At 45.2% G+C, this 18156-nt stretch overlaps 1 protein-coding gene across 3 annotated transcripts; it reads right to left on the bottom strand.

Moving 5' to 3' along the window:
* Positions 1-275: 275 nt before the first annotated feature.
* On the bottom strand, positions 276-11126 carry LOC134372101 (dehydrogenase/reductase SDR family member 4-like). 3 transcript variants are annotated; one of them, XM_063089259.1, is made up of 8 exons: positions 10910-11126; positions 9654-9831; positions 5505-5606; positions 3440-3510; positions 3291-3342; positions 2861-2995; positions 2343-2398; positions 276-784 (listed from the first exon to the last, which is right to left on the bottom strand). In XM_063089259.1, exons 1-8 carry the CDS (start codon positions 11038-11040, stop codon positions 670-672), a joined length of 840 nt encoding a protein of 279 aa, XP_062945329.1. In that variant the 5' UTR covers positions 11041-11126; the 3' UTR covers positions 276-669. The 3 variants fall into 3 exon arrangements, with proteins under 3 accessions (XP_062945329.1, XP_062945330.1, XP_062945331.1); XM_063089260.1 differs by lacking the exon at positions 2861-2995; XM_063089261.1 differs by lacking the exons at positions 2861-2995; positions 3440-3510 and having other exon boundaries at positions 652-784.
* Positions 11127-18156: the final 7030 nt, after the last annotated feature.

Raw genomic sequence — 18156 nt, 5'->3', positions numbered from 1 at the left:
CCTTTCCTGCAGTCTTGCCCAACTTCCAGTCCCAGTTCTCTGGGGCGTCCTTGGCACCATCCCTGGGGTTGTGATGTTGAGAGTAGCACCTGGGATTTCCCGTGCCACTTCCTCCCGACTGGCAGCTCTGCAGACACCTCCACCCCTGAGCATCATGCTCAGGTCCTGGAGGCAGGGAGGAGGACTAGGGGGATCCAGAGACCCAGACTGCTCCGACTTCTGCTCAGCTACCATACCTAAGCACTCCACCCTGAAATGAACACACTGACTCAAGGTAACATTATCTGCATTTTATTTGCACCTCATTTGCAAATTAATTTCCAATCCTGCTCCTTCCACTCCAGGTGCCTTCTCTCCCATCTCCCCTCAAATTCCCCAGAAGCCCAGAAAAAAAATATTTGTTGGTCTTTGCCAAGGTAGACTCATCCTTCTCAGCAGGCCTGCCCTGTGTTCTCAGGGGAAGCCTTCATGCAAGGCCACAGCAACTGCCAGAATCCTCATAAGACCACACCTTGACCACAGGCAAGGCTGGATCTTTTCACAGGACAGAACTGATTTTGGGGGTGAACAGTATGATAGGCACAGGTGGGAAAGGCCAGTGGATGAATGCTGTGACAGCACCCAGGAGTCAGAGCTCAACTTCTGCCCTGGTGGGCTGTCTTCAGGTCCTCAGAGGCGTGATGGGGTTCCTCCACCCACCACCACTGTCTCCCCAGTGATGTAGCTGGCATCTTCAGAGCACAGGAAAGACACGATGCCTGCACAGTCCTCTGGCTTGCCTAGCCTGGGGCATGGGGGAAACAAGAGAGGAAGTAAAAATCAAACAGGCCAGGCCCCCTCACCTGGCCCACAGGGAATGACATTTGCTTAATCAAGTCTATGACCATATCACCCTGAGCATGCCTGATCACAACTGATCTCAGAAGCTAAGCAAGTTCGGGCCTGGTTAGTACGTGGATGGGAAGGAATGAAATTTGCTTAATCAAGAATTACCAGATGATTTTTTAGGACCAGTGTACAAGCTTCCTGCCCATCAAATAGGGTTAGCATGAGGATAAGCTGTTATAATTTAGCATAAGCTTAAGTACTGTACTCTACAGAAACCATGACACATATTCAAATATAGACATTCTGTTTTTTAGAGAGCTCAGGACACCAAAATCAAAAGTGATATAGATAAAATGGTGAGTGATTATTTCATACTTCAAAGAATTTGTTTCACATGTGTGCATACTACTCTAGTATCGGGGAGTCTGTGTAACAGTAAATGTTGTGTTTAAAATAATTCCATTTGGACAGGTTCAATATACAGACAAATTTTTCAGGGATTTATTTTTGTTCCTTCAAGTCAGGTTCATTTTGTGAGAAGGTGCTAATTCTTATTGTTTGTATAAGTGATTTCGTACCTAGGGAACACTTTAATCTGACTGCCATAGAATGCTCTAGAGGTGGGAAGCATGAGTAACTCAAACCTAGAAGACCTGGATTAATGGTTCTTCACCCTAGCTACACATTGTAAGGTCCCACCTTGGACCAATTAAAGAATATCTGATAGTGGGGCCTGATCGTCTGCATTTTAGAAATGATTCTAATGTGAACCCAAGATTGAGAATGCATGGGGCTAGATCATTCATAGGGACTCCAAGATGACAACATCCTGACTCATTAGTGAGTTGTGAACTAGGCCTGACATCAGAATGACTTTGGGAGAACTTGAGAGAGTCTGGGATATTTGGACCAGGAAAAGTTAGGCATTGCTGGCATTTGTCCTTGAAGGGACAAGATGGAGAAGCTAAAGACAAGAGAGTGCCCAGAAGCCAGAAGCTGGAGAGGCAGGGAGCTTAGAGGAAAGGGAGCCCGAAGAAAGTCTGAACAGTTCGGCCAGCCAGTTGGGAAAGAAAGTGATTTCCTTAGACAAGGGAAGTTTGGAGCTTAGTAAAGCTCTTCATTCCTTTTATTTGGACTGTAGGATTATCAACATGGGCTTTGGAAACATGAATCTTTATTCAAGGGGAACTAAAAAAGCGTGGTTTTGGTTTAGGTCCCTAGTCTCCATGGATGCCCAGAGGTTAAGGCAAATATCCAGGTGGAAAAAGGAGTCAGGGCCTCTGCCAGAGCTTTGCTCTGCTGAAGCCTGGATGCCTCTGTGTTTGCTTTCTGCAATGGAAACAGAGTTCTTGGTCAGGCCACTGCGGCGATACAGTGTTTATGAACTTGTGAAATTTGTGAGACAGAGGAGAGCATGCCTGTGTTATCTGTGGGACTGAGACAGTAAGCTGTGGACTGTGTTAGGGACCAGACCTTGGTCTCTCCCTCCTAACCCTCCCCTGTGACAGCCTTACCTTCTTATCTGCAAGTTTTCTTTCATCTTTTCCTCTGTTGCCTTGTCCTTCCACAACTGCAGGAGGAAGGGAAATCTCTTTATGTGCAGTAAGAGGAAACTGAGGGACAGAGAGGGGAAGAAACTGCCCATCTTCACATCAGGAGAGGAAGGGTGGAGTGCTCTTTCACTTCCTATTTCTTCCTAGCTCCCAGCTCTCCCCACCACCCTCTTTGGTTTCATTCTTCTCAGGTTCTATTGAGGTATTTCACTGGGTCTCCCCAATTCTCATCTACTTAAGGAGATACAAAACAGTGTGAGTAGAGTCTGAATTCCTCAGTCTCCATCCTGTGCTTCAGGAAAGGAGTATTTAGGACTCTGATCTGGAGAGGGTGGCTGGTATGGAGAGAGAATATAGTAAAGCCGGGGGGGGGGCATGAAAGTGGTTGGAAGCTCAGGACTTAAGTCCTGGGCTTCCCCATCTAAGAAGATGGATGCCCTTCAAGGGGTCCAGTGGGATGGAGGGCTCCCCTTCCTCACCACTCTGCTGAAGTTAGTCTTGATTAATCCAGGTGCTAGGCAGTTCACCCTAATGTTCTTTGAGGCCAGATCTATGGCCAAGTTCTTGGTAAGGCCCAGCAAGGCTGTTTTAGCAACATTGTAAGGGCCCATGCCCTGGGGAAAGAAGAGAATAGGTTAGTCTCCTAGTTTCCAGTTCATTCTTAGTTCTTATAATTATACATCAAGGGCAGTGGTCAACAGGGTATTTCCTGTAAGGGAGGGCCACAGTTAGGGCACTGTCTTGGCTAACCTTCTAGGTTTGGCTTCATCGTGACAAGGCATCTATTTTGTGGGAAGAAATTTGGTGATGTGATTCTAAAAGGGGACACAAACTTGTTTGGGCAACTGGAGAGGTGGAGAGATGTGGGATGGAGAACAGGATGGAGGTGGCAGACAAACGTGTTCTTACAGAAGAAGGAAGGAAGCCTGCTATGGAGGACACAATCACCACTGCGCCGCCTCTGGAAGAAGAAAAGAGCTGACCTTTCTCCCGATGGAGACCACGACCCGCAGCCTGGGTGGGCCCATCTCACCCAGGCTCCCTCTCACTCTCTATACCCTCGTTTCTCCATCTCTGGCACCACTTCCTTTGTTATCATGGCTGTGGCCTTCACGTTAATGTTCAGAACCTGAAGCGGAGAGAAGGGGAAAGAGTGTGAGGGAAGAGCAGAGGGGGAGGCATGGAGGCAAGGAGGCCCCGCGGGTTCCTAGGATCTGTTAGAGCTGATGGGCTGCTCAGACCTTACAAAAGGAGTATCCTCACCAGCTTATTCAGCTGGATAATGACACATTCGGTTTAGGGGAGAGAGAATTAAGCCTGGTTCATCTTGTTTCCTAACCAGCCAAGAATGTTTGGCCCAGAAAGGGCCTAAACTCTCAGTGCTGCTTTGGATTTGAGCTGGGTTTTCTGTGTTTCTTCGAAGTAGGAGAGCCTGCAATTGGGTCAGCTCCTGGACCTGTCCTAGAGTGGACCATGCTTCTCAGGGAAGACATGGCCTGACCTCAGGCACCTGGGATTGTTGCAGCACTTCTCTGGCTTCCGAGCTTAGGGAGGGAAATGCTCTCGGCCCTCCAGGATGGATTGTCCAGCTGGACATTTATTGGAAAGTGGGATCATGAGGAGGCACCTTCTGGGGAAGCTGGGGAACAGGCAACAATCAAAATCCCTGCATATCCGTAATTTAAAACGAATGTATGATTCCTGTTTACATTGTTTTAGATACTGCTGGGATATTCCCCTCTACGCTCCCCCACACCAACTTCTTATTTGGAAAAATTTCAGTCTTACAGAAATAGAAGTATAATGACCAGACTTCTTCACCTAGATTCACCCATTTTTCACATTTTGTCCCATGTGCCCACTCTGTATCTATACAGTTTTTTATGAACTACTGAAAACTGTAGATATGATACTGCTTATTCCTAAATACTTCAGCATACATTTCCAAAGAATAAGGATGTTCTTTACACAACCACAATCCATTATAATACCCAGGAAATTTAACATTGATAATAATAATTTTATCTAATATGCTGTCCATAATAAATTTTCCCCAATTGTCCCTAAAAGTATCTTTTAAAAAAAATCCAGGGTTTAATCAAGAATCAACCACTGCATTTAGAGTTGGTGTACTATATTTTTTAAAAATGTAAACTAAAAAGAAAAATTACTTGGTTTAAAATTGATTTTCATGTGGCCTCCATTCAAACTGTTCATGAAAGACATTTCTGTACTTGAAAGATGCCAGAATCAGGAACTGGCACACTGAAGAACATTTTGGTACTTTGGTCTTGATGTGTATGAAACACTGATAAACAAATTATAATATCTTAGGATTCTTAAACTTTTGTGTTGAGAAATTCTTGACATCAGAGTAAAAGACAAAAGCACGGGAGAGCATAAAAAATTTAGCATTTCCAAATCATGTGGGAAAATTAACCTTAGTAAACAAAGACTAGTATTTTAATCAAGGCTTTATAATTAAAGGATGTAGGTATGTGAAATATATTATGAATATGATGTAATTATACACTTTTACATAAAAAACAATATTCCAGCACTTGAATTTAGACATCTGGATCTCAGATTTTCTTGACAATGCAGTTAAGAAGAAAAGAGTACAGGTCTTTTTCAAAGGCTCTATGTTACAAAGCAGCAACTTTGGTCATTTCACCAGAATTGGTATTTCACTTAACTAGCAGCTATTAATGTTTCCAACTAATGAAAAATTATTTGGATATATGGCAGCTGAAAAGGAAACCAGTGGGTGTATAAGTTTAAGTGTATTATTTATTGGTATATTAGCTGCCATGTCTCTGCTGGAAATAAACCAGTAGGAAGAGCTTGGGTAAGCTTGTTGGGAGAGAGCTGGGAGAGAGAAGCAGAAGGCAGCTGGCAAGGAGCCAATGGAAAAAACTGGGGAGAAGCAGAAATGAAAGAGAAGGGCGGGGATAGAGGAAGCCACCCCCCACCTGCCCTTTACCAGGTGCACTCCAGGTGTGTGGCACATCACAAAGATTCCTCACATTTGCATTGCACTTGACAAATGTATTCTAAAAGCAGACTGAGTTTGTGCTGAATGTTTTCCGAGGCCCGCCCTCTGCTACTTTAATCCCCTCTCACCTTGTCCCATACATCCTCGGTGATATCCAATAGGTTTCCAAAGACAGGGTTGACAGCAGCATTGGAGACCAGGATATCAATACCTCCATGAAGGTTCACAGCCTAGAGAGAGGAGTGGGGTCTGGATCAGGACTGCAGGTAAGTAAGGGAGGTGCATTTATCCATGTTGACAAAGAATTCCTTCTTAGGAACAGATGTCAAAATGACATCTCTTTTTCTTGAAACATTTTCTCTCCAAAGTTACCCTAAGCTCTGCTGCTAACCATTTAAAGTTGTCTTTTTGTTGTTTGTTTTTGCAGTCTTTTCTTCCTGCCTCCTCTTCCTCTAAGGCAGTCTCTGATCCTTTGGGGAGCTCTTTCATTCTCATGACTTCAACTCTCACCTCAGAATCTATTTCTAGACCCCCTTCTGTTTTCACAAAGAGTCCTAGCTCCATTTCTCCAAGTGTTTACTGTCCAGTTCTCCTTGAATGAGTTACCATGATCTCAAAGTTAACCTGTCCACAGTTACCTGATCACTGGGAGGGGGTCAGTCTAACCCAGTGACTGGTGAGGTCATCTATCCCAATGTCCTTATGGTTGAGGTGAGGTTCAGGGAAGTTCATTTCTCAAGGTCATATAGCTCAGTAATGACACATTAGGACCAGCTGAGAAAAGATAACCAGCTCATTTGGTGTTTGGGAAAGGTGAAGTGATTTGCTCAGAAAACAAAGCTAGTTAGTGGTGGCAGAACTGAGGTTAGTCTCCTACTTTATAGCTTTTGTAAATACCCTCTGAAAATGATTTGGGGTCATTATGAAACTGGCTGGCCAGGAGAGCCATGATGGGAGAAGACACCAGCCTGGGTTTAAACAGTTCCACACTTGGTTATGATGTCATTTTCTCTCTCTTTTTAGGCTTGGAGGCATAGAAGATTCAAGGCAGAAACAGATTAGACTGGGAAAGCCAAGAAAGCAACATCTCACCTCCTTAATAAGTTGTAAGAAGGTAGTGAAGGCATGTGCTGGAGTAATGCGTGGCCAGGCAGAATCTGCCAACAAGGGTTTTCAACACTATGCAACCCAGAAGCTGACTTTGTCAGGACTAGCAATTTTGATGCCTTGGACAAGTAGTACTAAATGGACCCTTGGTCAACTATGTGCTTCAGATTTGGCACATGAGGTGTGTTATTAACAAGGTACACCATCTGCTAGTTTCCTGCTTTAACTAATTATTCCTGCTAACTAGGTGTTAAGATCAGTTGTTTCTACACTGCTGAAGGAATGCCTGGGCTGTCAACATGTAAATCAAATACAATTTAAAGTCACATAGTCTTTTAAAACCAGTATTAATACTTTCTCGTACAATCTAAGTTTTGGTGTCCTGGCACAAAGCCCTAGTCACCCATCTCGCCTCTGTGTAAACCTTGCTGATGGACTTGTGGCTAGGAAAGTTCAGAATAAGTCAGAAAGCAATGTGTGTTGTGCTCTGTGCATGTGTGTTTAGGGATGGGGAGAGAACAATGGATTGCACCAGAATCATCTGGAGGGCTTTTCCTCTGCCTGTATCCCATCCCCCTCTCCTTCCAGGCCTGTCAGTACAGAGAGGGGGAGAAGGTTGGGTTTTGATTGAATAGAGACAGAGAACCATAAAAGGTGAATGAAAAAGGTATCTGTGACCACCCTGGTGTCTTCTAAGTCTTGCTGTAAATTGTGTGATCCCTACACTGTGTTCCAATAGTTATTTTTTAATAAAAGCTGTAATCAGGTGGAGAAGTGGCTAATTTGGTTTCTGCTCACACGATGTTGAGAAGCTTGGTAGTGCAGGTTAGGAGGCCATTGGGTGGTAACCAACTTCTGAGCAGCAGCTTTCCTCATTGTAGGGTAACAGCTGGCAATAGGTAGAGCACATCTCCAATGCTGACAAGTATCCCTATCATTCTCCACCCCAGCATTGGTCATACAAACTACCTGAGAGCCATTTTGGTTCATCTCTCCTATTTCTCATTTCTTGACATACTGTTGGAAAAATCTTGTTTGGTTCCCACTTAATGTCTCTTGGGCACATCCATTCTGGTCCCACTATCACTGCTCCAGACCTGGATGATAGCAACATCCTCCTCACTAATATCCTTGACTCAGAGTCTTCTCTATATATGTTTCCTACCAGTACTGGATTATCCTTCCTTAATAACTGTTTTCATCTTGCTCAAAATCTCACATGCCTTCTCATTTCTTCCAAGAATGTATAAACTCCTTTGGGAGGTGTAGTGAATTGAATTACATCCCCCCAAAACTCCCTGAAGCTTGAATTGTGTCCCTCAAGTTTTATGTATTAGAAACTTGGCCTCCACTGTGACTGTTATGGTAATTGAAAGGTGGAGCCTTGAAGAGGTGATTGGATTGTAGGACGATGCAGTAGTCAATGAATTAGTAATGGAAGTCAGGGGCCTGGTTCTGAGGGCTTTAAAAAGAGAGTGAATGAGGATGTTACTCTCTCTTTGCTCTCTCTGCTTCTACCATCTTGCAATGTGAGACCCCTGGGTCACTGCTGCTACCACCAGATGGACTCTGGACTTCCCACCCTCAGAAACTGCAAGCAATAAATTTCATTTTTCTTTATAAATCACCCAGTTTTAGGTATTTTGTTATAAGCAACAGAACAGACTAATACAGGAGACTATGGAGGCCCTATCCCCTAACCTTCCAGTGCAGCCCATTTCCCAGCACTCCTGAGCCTGTGTTCTCTGCTGTGGAATGACAGTGTTCCTTTCTCCCCTTCAGTCACTTCTCAGCTGTCTGCCCATTTTGCAGGGTCATCTGGAACCTTGTCCCTACTCCATCTGTCCATTCTCACCTACTCCTCAAGGCCTAGCTCAAACCCTACCTCTGGGCCACAGCTGTGAGACCTGTTAAGTGGACCTGGTGGGGGCCAGAGGACATTTTCCCAGCAGGATTTTGACACTGAATTGCTATATACATCTCATATGGCTAGTCACTAATTGGCCCAGGCTCCCAAATGGCTCCCTCTGCCCTCAGGTTCAAGGCCTCATTCTCAGGCTCTGTCCAGCAGCCTATGCCAGGCAAGTGGACTTTCTTGGACTCACACTTGGCTCCTCTCAATGCACATTTGAACACTGGAATTCCTGGAATTACCTTATACCATCTACCATACCACTGTCTTCCATCATTTAAGGTTCTCCTCTTCTAAGAAGATTATCCAAATTATTTCCACCAGCCTTCCAATCTGTTGGCCCAATCCTGTACTTTCGATTCTTGGATAGATTCTCCCTGTAACTCTGGGGAATGAAATATGCGCCCCGAGCGTCGAGGGAAGAGGAGCCCCTTTTGCCTGATGGTTCACATTTTCTTGTGCAGCTGGAAGGCTGGTGTCAAGGACCAACTCAGACACTGGGTTAGACATTTTCTTTGAGATTAAAGTCCAACTGGGCACCTACGGCTTGACCCTGCGCTGATAGGTAAGTGCCTGCTAGTCTGTGGGCAGCTAAAGAAGGAAGGGAGCTTGGTAGATCCGGGTTGAATCACAGCTCTTTCCTTATTGACTGTGGGACCTTGGGAAGTTGCTCTAGCTATCTGATCCAGTCTCTGTAAACAGGAAGAACAGTCCTTGCCTTGCTTGGGTTGTTGTCAGGTTTAGAGATAACCCATGCAAGGCTCTGAAAACAGTAAATGGCATGCGGTGGGTGAGTGAAACACGGTGGGTTGCCTCCTGCAGGTTCCCAGGGACTCGACTCTATAAGATGAAGAACAGGAGGTTGCTTATTAGCTTGTGGGTGTGAACATCTATTTCACAATTATATTTACCCTTCTCATCTGCCCAATTAGATTAGAAACTACAGGAGAACCAGGATCAGCTGTTTTTTTAGGGTGCCCCAAGGGATGGTGCAAGTTTGAAGCATTAGAGTGTTTTTTGATTGTCTGACTGGAATGGGATGATTCTCAGACTTTAGGATATTGACATAACAGAAAGGCGGACAATAAAAATGTGCTAGTGGACAGGTGTGGGTGTGCAGAATGCACCGTTATGTTTTAGTTAACAGTGCTGTGTCCAGGAAATGTGTCACTAGCGTTGTCCAAGAAAGCAGGGAAGGAGGCTCAGGCTGGCTCCCGTTTGCCATCTCCTGGCTCTGTGCCCTTATCCCATTGCTCACCGTGGCCACCAGCCGCTTCCGGTCCTCAGCATTCCCCACGTGGCACGTGGTGCCTGTCACGCTCAGACCTTCTCCCTGCAGCTCTGCCACTGCCCGGTCTACGTTCTGCTGCTTCCGGCTGCTGATGACCACGTGGGCCCCATCTTGGGCCAGACGCCGGGCAATGGCGAAGCCAATCCTGTGGGTAGAAAGAGACAAAGGCTGTCAAGGCCCATGCAAGGGAAGAGGTTGAGAGTGTGGGCTCTGGAGTCAGACCACCCAGGTTTGAATTCTGGTGCTCCCTCTGTCTGATCTCCGTGTGTCCCTATTATGTGTATCACGGTGCGGCCATTACCATGCAGATGGACACGCTTAGCTCAGTTTTGGCACTGGCTTACTTATTTTTATTATGATCTTAGCCCTCAGCCTTGGTTCCCGGGAATTGACATCACCTTCCACAGGCCCACCATGGGTGACAGGCCCCTTACCCTGCAGGATTGAGGAGAGAGAAATGAGCTGGTCGTGCAGCAGCAGCCACTTCCAGTTTGAGGGTCTCACTTAGAAGAGTCCCTGCCCCTAAATATATTCCTTACCAGTCTACATCATTCTCAAAATTCTGTCCTTAGTTATGTTTTGGGGTGCATGTGAAAGGATGGGTCTACAGTTAAAAATGTAAATATTCCCCTGGGAGGAAGGGTTACACGTTTTGCAATTGTCAGTCATTGGCATTTCACATACATTTATATTTTATAATTGCGAAGAGGGGGCATTAGCAAAGTCCTGTGGGAATGAGAAACAGGAGGGACAAGAATGGTGGGTGAGAAATAGGCGGGGCATGGTAGGCCGAAATGTACTAAGATAACAAAAGTCTGTTCACACGGATCTTATGTCCCATCTAATTAAGGAGGGGGGGGTATGGGAGAACAGTCTGGTGCCCAAATAGGCTGTCTGGAGTATTTCCATAGTGGATGGAGGCAGTGGGATAGGATTTTTGAAATCTGGACTCTTGGATTTCTAGTTTCTGGTCTTCCCAGACGCTAGGTGGGGCTGATTAACTGGGGCAGCCCAGAAGACCGGGGGACGGGGTTGATGGGGCAGCACCAAGGTGGCACGTTGTGCCAGATGCAGCGGTGACAAGAGGTCTGTCAGTGGAGGAGCCAGGGCCAGGGGATTCAGAGGGCTTCAGACCGACCACGCGAGTGCCTCCGCCCATCCCCCGCGCCGGACTTTGGCCGCGTTTGAGGCCTGAGAACAGGGGCCCGGGCCCGGGCACTCACCCTTCGGTGGAAGCCGTTACGAGAGCTACCTTATTCGCCAGCGGGTCGCGGCGGGTCACCCTGGAGCTGGCCGTCCTTACCGATTTCCATGCCTGGGTACCGGCGCCTAGAAGCAGCCCCGCTTTCTGCATGGCTCAGTCTGGCGGGGATGGGTAGGTAACAGCGGAGTAGGGCACCGGGCAGGAGGAGGGGCGGGTCGCCTCCCCGCCCCGTTCCCGCCCCCCCGCCCCGCTGGACCCTGACCTTCGGCGTGAGCGCCCCCTGCCGGCACCCGGCCGCCGCGCCCCGCAGGCCACTCCCCTCCGCGGCCAGGTGAGGGATGTGCTCTCTGTCCACGTTTCCTATAAAGCCCGCCCACTGCCCGAACCTCAGACTTCCCCGCGCGCCAGCCCCTCTAACCACATCTGCTTGCCTACTTTTTTTTTTTTTTTTTTTAGGGGATAGGGGGCTTTGAGTTGGTTGCTTTTACTTCCCCAAACCTTGAGATGGAATTCCTTCTCTAAGAAAGTCTGAGTCTGTATGTGACAGCCCACAGGAGGGCAAATGTTTTGAGACTGCCCGTGGACGTGAGGCCTGTTGTCCCCACGGAGGCCAGCACATGAGCGGGGGGGGGGGGGGGGGGGGGGGAGCCTGGGAGAGAAACGTTATGGGGAGTAGCTGGACTAGGCCTGGCACTGCCCTCTACTCCGGCTCAAGGACTCCTCTATCTTCACAGGCCCTGGAGGGCAGACTCTGATTTAATCTGTTTGCAACCAGTGTGCAAGGATAAAGATCCTGACTGAACAGGATCTCATCCCTCCATCCAAGAGGACTTCCCCATTTTACTGGGGCTAAGGGGTAGCGAGGAGGCTAGAGAGATCCCCAATCAGAGATGGAAGTTCAGAGAGCTCAGGAGCACACGTTCTCCTTAACCACTATGTCCCCAGGTCTTAGCCTTCATCCTAGTTCAATAAGTATTTGTTGAATGTAAAAGCGCTTTGTGAACTGTGTAATACTAAACACACAGTAATTCTTGCCACCATATAGTAATTATTATTGCTGCCACAGGCCAGACTTTTCATCTGTAAACTGAGGATGTGGAGTAGATGATGAATAAAGTCCTCTCCAGCTGTAAATTCTGTGTCCAAGACTTCAGCCTTCGCTTCTGCCAAGTGGGCTGAAATGGTCTCCCTCCTGGGTTTCTGGGAAAATTAATACATCTGGGTGGCTATAGAAAGGCCCTAACAGACCCAAGTGTGAGCATCTGTATTGGTTTAAAAAACTGGCCTCCAAGTGTCAGACTGAGAAACAGTGTTGGTCCCTGGCAATGTTTTCACTAGATCAAAGCAAAATGAGAAAAATAAAGACAATAGAGGGAGTTTCATAAAGCTAAGCTTATTTATCTTAACAGATAGTTTTTTATCTTGGAATATACTTTTGCTCTCTTTTTTTGTTGTTAGTCTTTTCTTTCAGAAAAGATGATGAAAGAAGGTGGATAGGTTTAGAAAATTGTTAGTTGGTGAAATCACCAGTCTGGCAACTGTATGTCAGTCCTTACAGTTACATAGGAGAGAATCCTGGTCTGTGGAATCCAGTTCTAGAGATCTCTGTTTAATAGAATTCATACTTGCTAAAGATTCATTTAGTATATGTGTAGGTCAGCTGGGCAGCTGAAAAAGGATTTCAGCATTCAAAAGGGGGTGTATGGATAGCAAGTGATATAACAGGCATGCACTGGATTTATAGTATATTCATCAATCGAGTGTTATGGCTGTGGTACTCAGCACATCCCAATGAGATAAGAGAACTTAAGTCTATTTTTCCCCACGTCCAGGGAAAACTGACTCTCTGACTGGTGCCCCTCAGTCTCAGCCTCATGAATTATTGACAGAGGCTGGAGAGAACCACACTCTTCTTCCTCCTTCACTGCTCAGAGCTAATGCACCGTGGGAACCCTTCCCAGCGCTCTCCACTTGCATGTGGGGCTGCGAGAAGGTGTTCAGAAGGACGCAGCAGGAGTTCTCAGGCTTGATTCAAAGGGACAGGACTGCAGGGCATATTTAATCTCTCTTCACCTCCTCTCCAGAGGTGGACAGCTGGCCCCAGGGGCTGAGGTTGGTGGGAGTGTGAGGGAGACCACACTTCGAAGAGCAAATGATTCTGGGAAACATGAAGTCTAGCCTGGGAGCTGGTAAACATGACTTGACCCCTCCTTGTGTGGGCGGGGTTGAAATTTGGCCTCCAGCCCCATTTCTTTTGAACCTTAAAAGTACAGGGAACCTTAGAGAGGGGATCTGGAAACAGAAAAGGGTAGAAGGAAGGCAAGAAGTATGAGAATTTCTATCTCCTACTCCTCATCAAGCTCGTTTCTTGGAGAGGGGGTAGGAAATCTTTGCGAGAAATACATGCATGTGTAGGAGTATCTCTTTGAAATGAGAATCTTTTTTTTTGGCAGCTGGTTGCTACCTGGAACCAAACCCCTGATCTTGGTGTTAGAGGGCTGCTTTCTAACCAACTGAGCAAACCGGCCAGGCCTGAAATGAGAAGTGTTTTTTTGTTTGTTTGTTTGTTTTTTGTTTTGTTTTGTTTTTAAAAGATGACCGTTAAGGGGATCTTAACCCTTGACTTGGTGTTGTCAGCACCACACTCACCCAGTGAGCTAGCCGGTCATCCCTATATGGGATCCGAACCCGTGGCCTGTTATCAGCACCACACTCTCCCGAGTGAGCCACGGGCCGGCCCCCTGAAATGAGAACTTTAATAAGCAATGGGATTGTTCTTGATGGAGGTGGTACCACCTGCCTATCTTGAGAAAATGCCTCTCTGTTTGAAGATTGTGCTCCTATCTTCAAGGGCTGATTGCAGTCCAGAAGAGAATGGATCAACTGGGATGGAATTTAAATTCTGCCTTTGGCAATAGCCTTCCTCGATTGGTCACTGAGACATGCATCATTGACACAAATCAGGATTGGGCAATGTGGGAGGGCTGGCATGGGGTTGGGACAATTGCCAAGCAGAGAAAGTAATAATGAGAGTTTTAATAGCAACTCTTTATCGAGCACTTACTTTCTACGTGCTGGCAAGTATTGGGGTGCTTTTAATAAGTTTTATTGAATATTTCCAGTTTGGTGGGTTGGGCATTTTTATTTCCATATGTGAAATCACAGTGAGTCATGACAACCTGACCTGCTATCAATGTTGTATAGCTATACTTCATTTTTCTGGTATTGTTGGGGAATTGAAAGTTTTCACAGAAATTAATTTCTCTGAATTGGAATTTTACTTTCAGGACCAGTATGCTTTTTTCAAAATCATTAAAATGTCTATTCTTTAAATTATAAAAATAACACATGATCATGATTTTAAAAAGGGACAGAAAGTTATGCGAAAAGTAAAAGTAACTTGCTCCTGTGCTTCTTTTACCTGCTTCCCATATAGCTCTTGATCTTGTGTATTCCTCCAGAAGTTTCCCATACAATTACTTTCATTTTTCTCTTAAGTTTTTTTTCCATGACTGTACATACTGTTCTTCAAATTGCTTACTTCTTTCCTCTCTTCCTCCTTTCCCTTCTTTTTTTCATTTCTTAAAATAAATTCTTGGAGAATGTTCTGAGTGGTACATAATAAATCTACTTTATTCTCTCTCCATTTAAAAAATAGCTGTACAGTATTCTATTGTGTGAATATTCCATAATTTATTTAGCTAGTCTCCTATTGATGAACATTTAAGTACCTTTCAGTGTTTTGCTATTTCAAATAATGCTACAGTGAACAACCTTGGATTAATATATTTTGTGTGTTTGGTGTAAATACACTTGTACCTTGGGTCAAATGTTTTAAATTGGTGGCTATGGTCAAATTACCTTTAAAAAGATTTAACCAGTTTTGATGGATTTTTTTTTTTTCCTGAAGTGAATTTACCTGCTGCCCTATCCTCTTACAAATAGTCCGTAGAATGGCTTAAACTTTGGTTGATGACTTCAGCTCGGTGATAAATGGCAACACGACTTGGGTCTCTGTGGCTGGGAGCCCACAGGGATTGGTGGGTTTCACTGAACTGCACATGCCGATCTCAGGTATACTCAGACCCACCCATGTTTGTCATTGGGAATGCTGACCCAGCCTTGCCAGATCTTAGGATTTTTAAACAGCAGCTAGAAATCTGGATGTTAAAGCAATATTTGATTTTTAAATGTTGGCAACTAATTTATTTAACACCCCCCCAAACAAACACAAAAACAAAAACAGTGAATGAGATCTGCAGATGCCAGAGAGTAATACAGTCTCTGCCTATTTAAATAGAATGGATTATTAATTTTATGAGATATTGCTCTATCTAGAATTTCATAGCTCTTTTGTATAGCTTATTCAATTTCTGGTTTTTCAATTTTTCCCCACTTGTCCTATATTTAGGCAGTTTGTGAACACTGTTTAGAAATTATCCATCCAGTCCTCTTACGGGTCCTTTTCAGGAATTTTGTACAGCAGCAGGCAGAAGGTGCTTATAAAGTAGGCATAAATAGTCTTCTCTTTCCCCTCGTGCTCAGGATTGCTTTCTCCCACTATATTTGGGAAGGGGTGGTGGGAGGGAGGTTGTCTCCTGCAGTTGCCCAGTTGGTTTTCAGGTAGCAGGTTGCTCCGTCTTGGGATTCAGCACTCTCTGCTGCTGGTTACTTCTGGGAACTCCAGGATCACGGCCCTTGCACAGCTCCCGGGTGGATGCTGAGATGCAGGCTTTGGGGCAGGATGAGATGGGAAGGCCACACTTCCCCAAATGCCTTATCCTTTATTCCTCATAACACCATTGCACCAAGAAAACTCACTGAAGATTTAGGGGTAGAATGAATTACAGTGTAGAGGTCAAATCCTCCCCAATAGGATGCTGAATACAACTTCCCATGGGGCCCCTTATCGGCTCAACCAAACTCCTAGCCCTGTTTCCAAAATTGTGGTTTTGTCCTGTCCTCCCTCAGAGATAGTCCCTGCAGTGGACATGGACATGCAGACAACTGCAGGGCTTCCTCCTAGACGGGACTCGAGGCCAAGCTGCTGGGAATGCCAAGTTCACAGCGATCAGCCATAAACTCTTTCAGTACACTTCCGCTTTTGAATGCAGGTCTCACTCTTCTCAGGGTGGCCCCAGCCAGTTACTGAGCAGGACTGTGGTACAAGAACCTCATCATTTCTATCTAGCACAGACTCCTGTAAAGGCCATCTTTGCTCTGGAGCCCCCAGCCTGGCTGGCGTGTGGCAGATCTGTGCCATGCAGTCTGACACTTCCTTCTCAGTCCTCACCCCCCTTGTCTTTCACAGGTGTTACTCAGAATTAACCCTCTGGTCTCCTAACTCACAACCAGGTATCTGCTTTGCCGAGGACTCATGGACGCAGTTTTCTTCCTTCAGAACTTTAACCATGCAAGATCCCATTCCTAACACACAGGGGATGTTCTACCAGAGGGTCTGTCCCTTCCCTGAATCACAGCATCAGGGCACGTTGAAGCAGGACTCCCCTTCACTATAGTTCATGCCAGTCTAAGTTAGAACAGGCTTGAGTAGAACATTGCAGGGTGGGTGTGGCAGTTTATGGCTGGCATGATCAATTGATGGATCATGCAGGTCGAGTTCTGGAGCTCCACCTGTGTTTTCATCGAGATCTCTGCGATAGCATGAGAGGAAAAAACATCCCTTCGCTCCTCCTGAGGTATTCCACTTTCCTGTGAGGAGTCTCTGGACCAACTGCACACACGCACACACACACTCTCACACACACCCCTCCCCCAAACCAACAATAATTCTTAGGGACAATGCAGTCTAAATCCACATTAAGAAAGAACTATTTTCCTAGAGGTGGCCAGCCTGCGCTCTCTGGACATAACATTTGACATTATTGTGCAAAGTAGTTTCAGTTTCCTTCCCTTGTTTTTACAACAGCATAGGAGGCCTATGGTACAAGTAAATAAGGCCTACCACAAGCCTTGCCAAAGGACGAAGCAGACTACTTCTGAGGGTTCTCTCTTTGTTGGGCCAGATCAAATTCTTGAGCAGAACCGTACTCTTTAATCTCTGCAAAGGAAGTGGGGATAGTTTAAGAATGTATTATCCTTCAGTCCCTCAGGAGTGAAGGGGATGGTGGATTTGTCCTTCTTGTTGCACATGCTCTGCCCACTCATTTTGGATTTAATAACACAGGGATTGTTCTTATGTTCTGATACTTCAGAAAAAACCATACACACTTTCTGCACCTTGATTTTGTAAAAAGCCTTTTTATTTTGAAGTAATTATAGACTCACAGAAGTTGCAAAGGTAGTACCTAGAGTCCCCGTGTACCCTTTCCCCAATTTCTCCCAATGGTGACATCTGTAGTACAATGTCAAGACTGGGAAATTGACATGTGTTCAATACTGTTAACTCAACTACAGACCTTATTCAGTTTTCCTCATTTTTCACCTGCACTGTTGTGTGTGTCAGTGTGTGTGTGTGTATGTGTGTGTGTGTGTGGTAACTTAACTTGGTGGTATATCTTGGAGATCTTCGACTAGCAGGCCATATGGACATAGAGATCTACTTCATTCTTATTCCTTCGTTCATTATCTGGATGAATTTATTACTTCGTTCATTATCTGGATTCATTACTCCCCTATTGAAGTCTGCTTCAGTTATTTATGGTTTTTCTCTTTTGCATAAGATGTCGCAACAGTGTCCTTGTACACATAGCTAGGAGGACTTGTACTAAGCCCAAGTAAGTAGTTGAAGTGAAAGGGCAAAGGGTGTGTGTCATTGACATTTTGATAAAAATTGCTACTTGCCCTACAGAAGAGCTGTGCCCTTTTTCAGTCACAGGGAACCTTCCTGAGGACAAGCTGGTGTGATGGTGTCTGTTTCATCACACGTGCATAGCACTCAGCTTCACCAAACGTTTTAATTTTTGCCAATCTGGGGAAAAAAATTCTTTAAATTTACATTTCTTTATTATGATGATTGAGTATCTTTCCATGTGTTTGTAGGTATTTGTGTTTCTTTTTTTATAAACTGCTTGTACATGTCCTTTGTCCACTTTTATCTGGTCGTTTACTTTTTTCCTTATTTATTCTTATGAAATGTTTATAAAAAGAAATCAATCATTTGACTGTCATGTGTTGCACATGTTTTCCTCAGTTTGACTTTTGAATTTATCTTTTTTTTTTTTTCTTGGTGACCGGCCAGAACAAGGATCTGAACCCTTGACCTTGGTGTTATCAATACCGCATTCTAACCAACTGAGCTAACTG

The sequence above is a fragment of the Cynocephalus volans genome, chromosome 3, assembly GCF_027409185.1.
Source record: "Cynocephalus volans isolate mCynVol1 chromosome 3, mCynVol1.pri, whole genome shotgun sequence".
Classification (NCBI taxonomy): Eukaryota; Metazoa; Chordata; class Mammalia; order Dermoptera; family Cynocephalidae; genus Cynocephalus; species Cynocephalus volans.
This window is presented reverse-complemented; position numbering and strand designations above follow the sequence as displayed.

Excerpts from the sequence above, each read along its gene's own strand:
- LOC134372101 (XM_063089259.1), bottom strand. The coding sequence starts at position 11,040 with ATGCAGAAAGCGGGGCTGCTTCTAGGCGCCGGTACCCAGGCATGGAAA. Across the intron at positions 5,607-9,653 it reads GGAAGCGGCTGGTGGCCACG|GCTGTGAACCTTCATGGAGG; the intron begins GTGAGCAATGGG and ends TCCTCTCTCTAG. Across the intron at positions 785-2,342 it reads GAAAACTTGCAGATAAGAAG|GCTAGGCAAGCCAGAGGACT; the intron begins GTAAGGCTGTCA and ends CCCATGCCCCAG.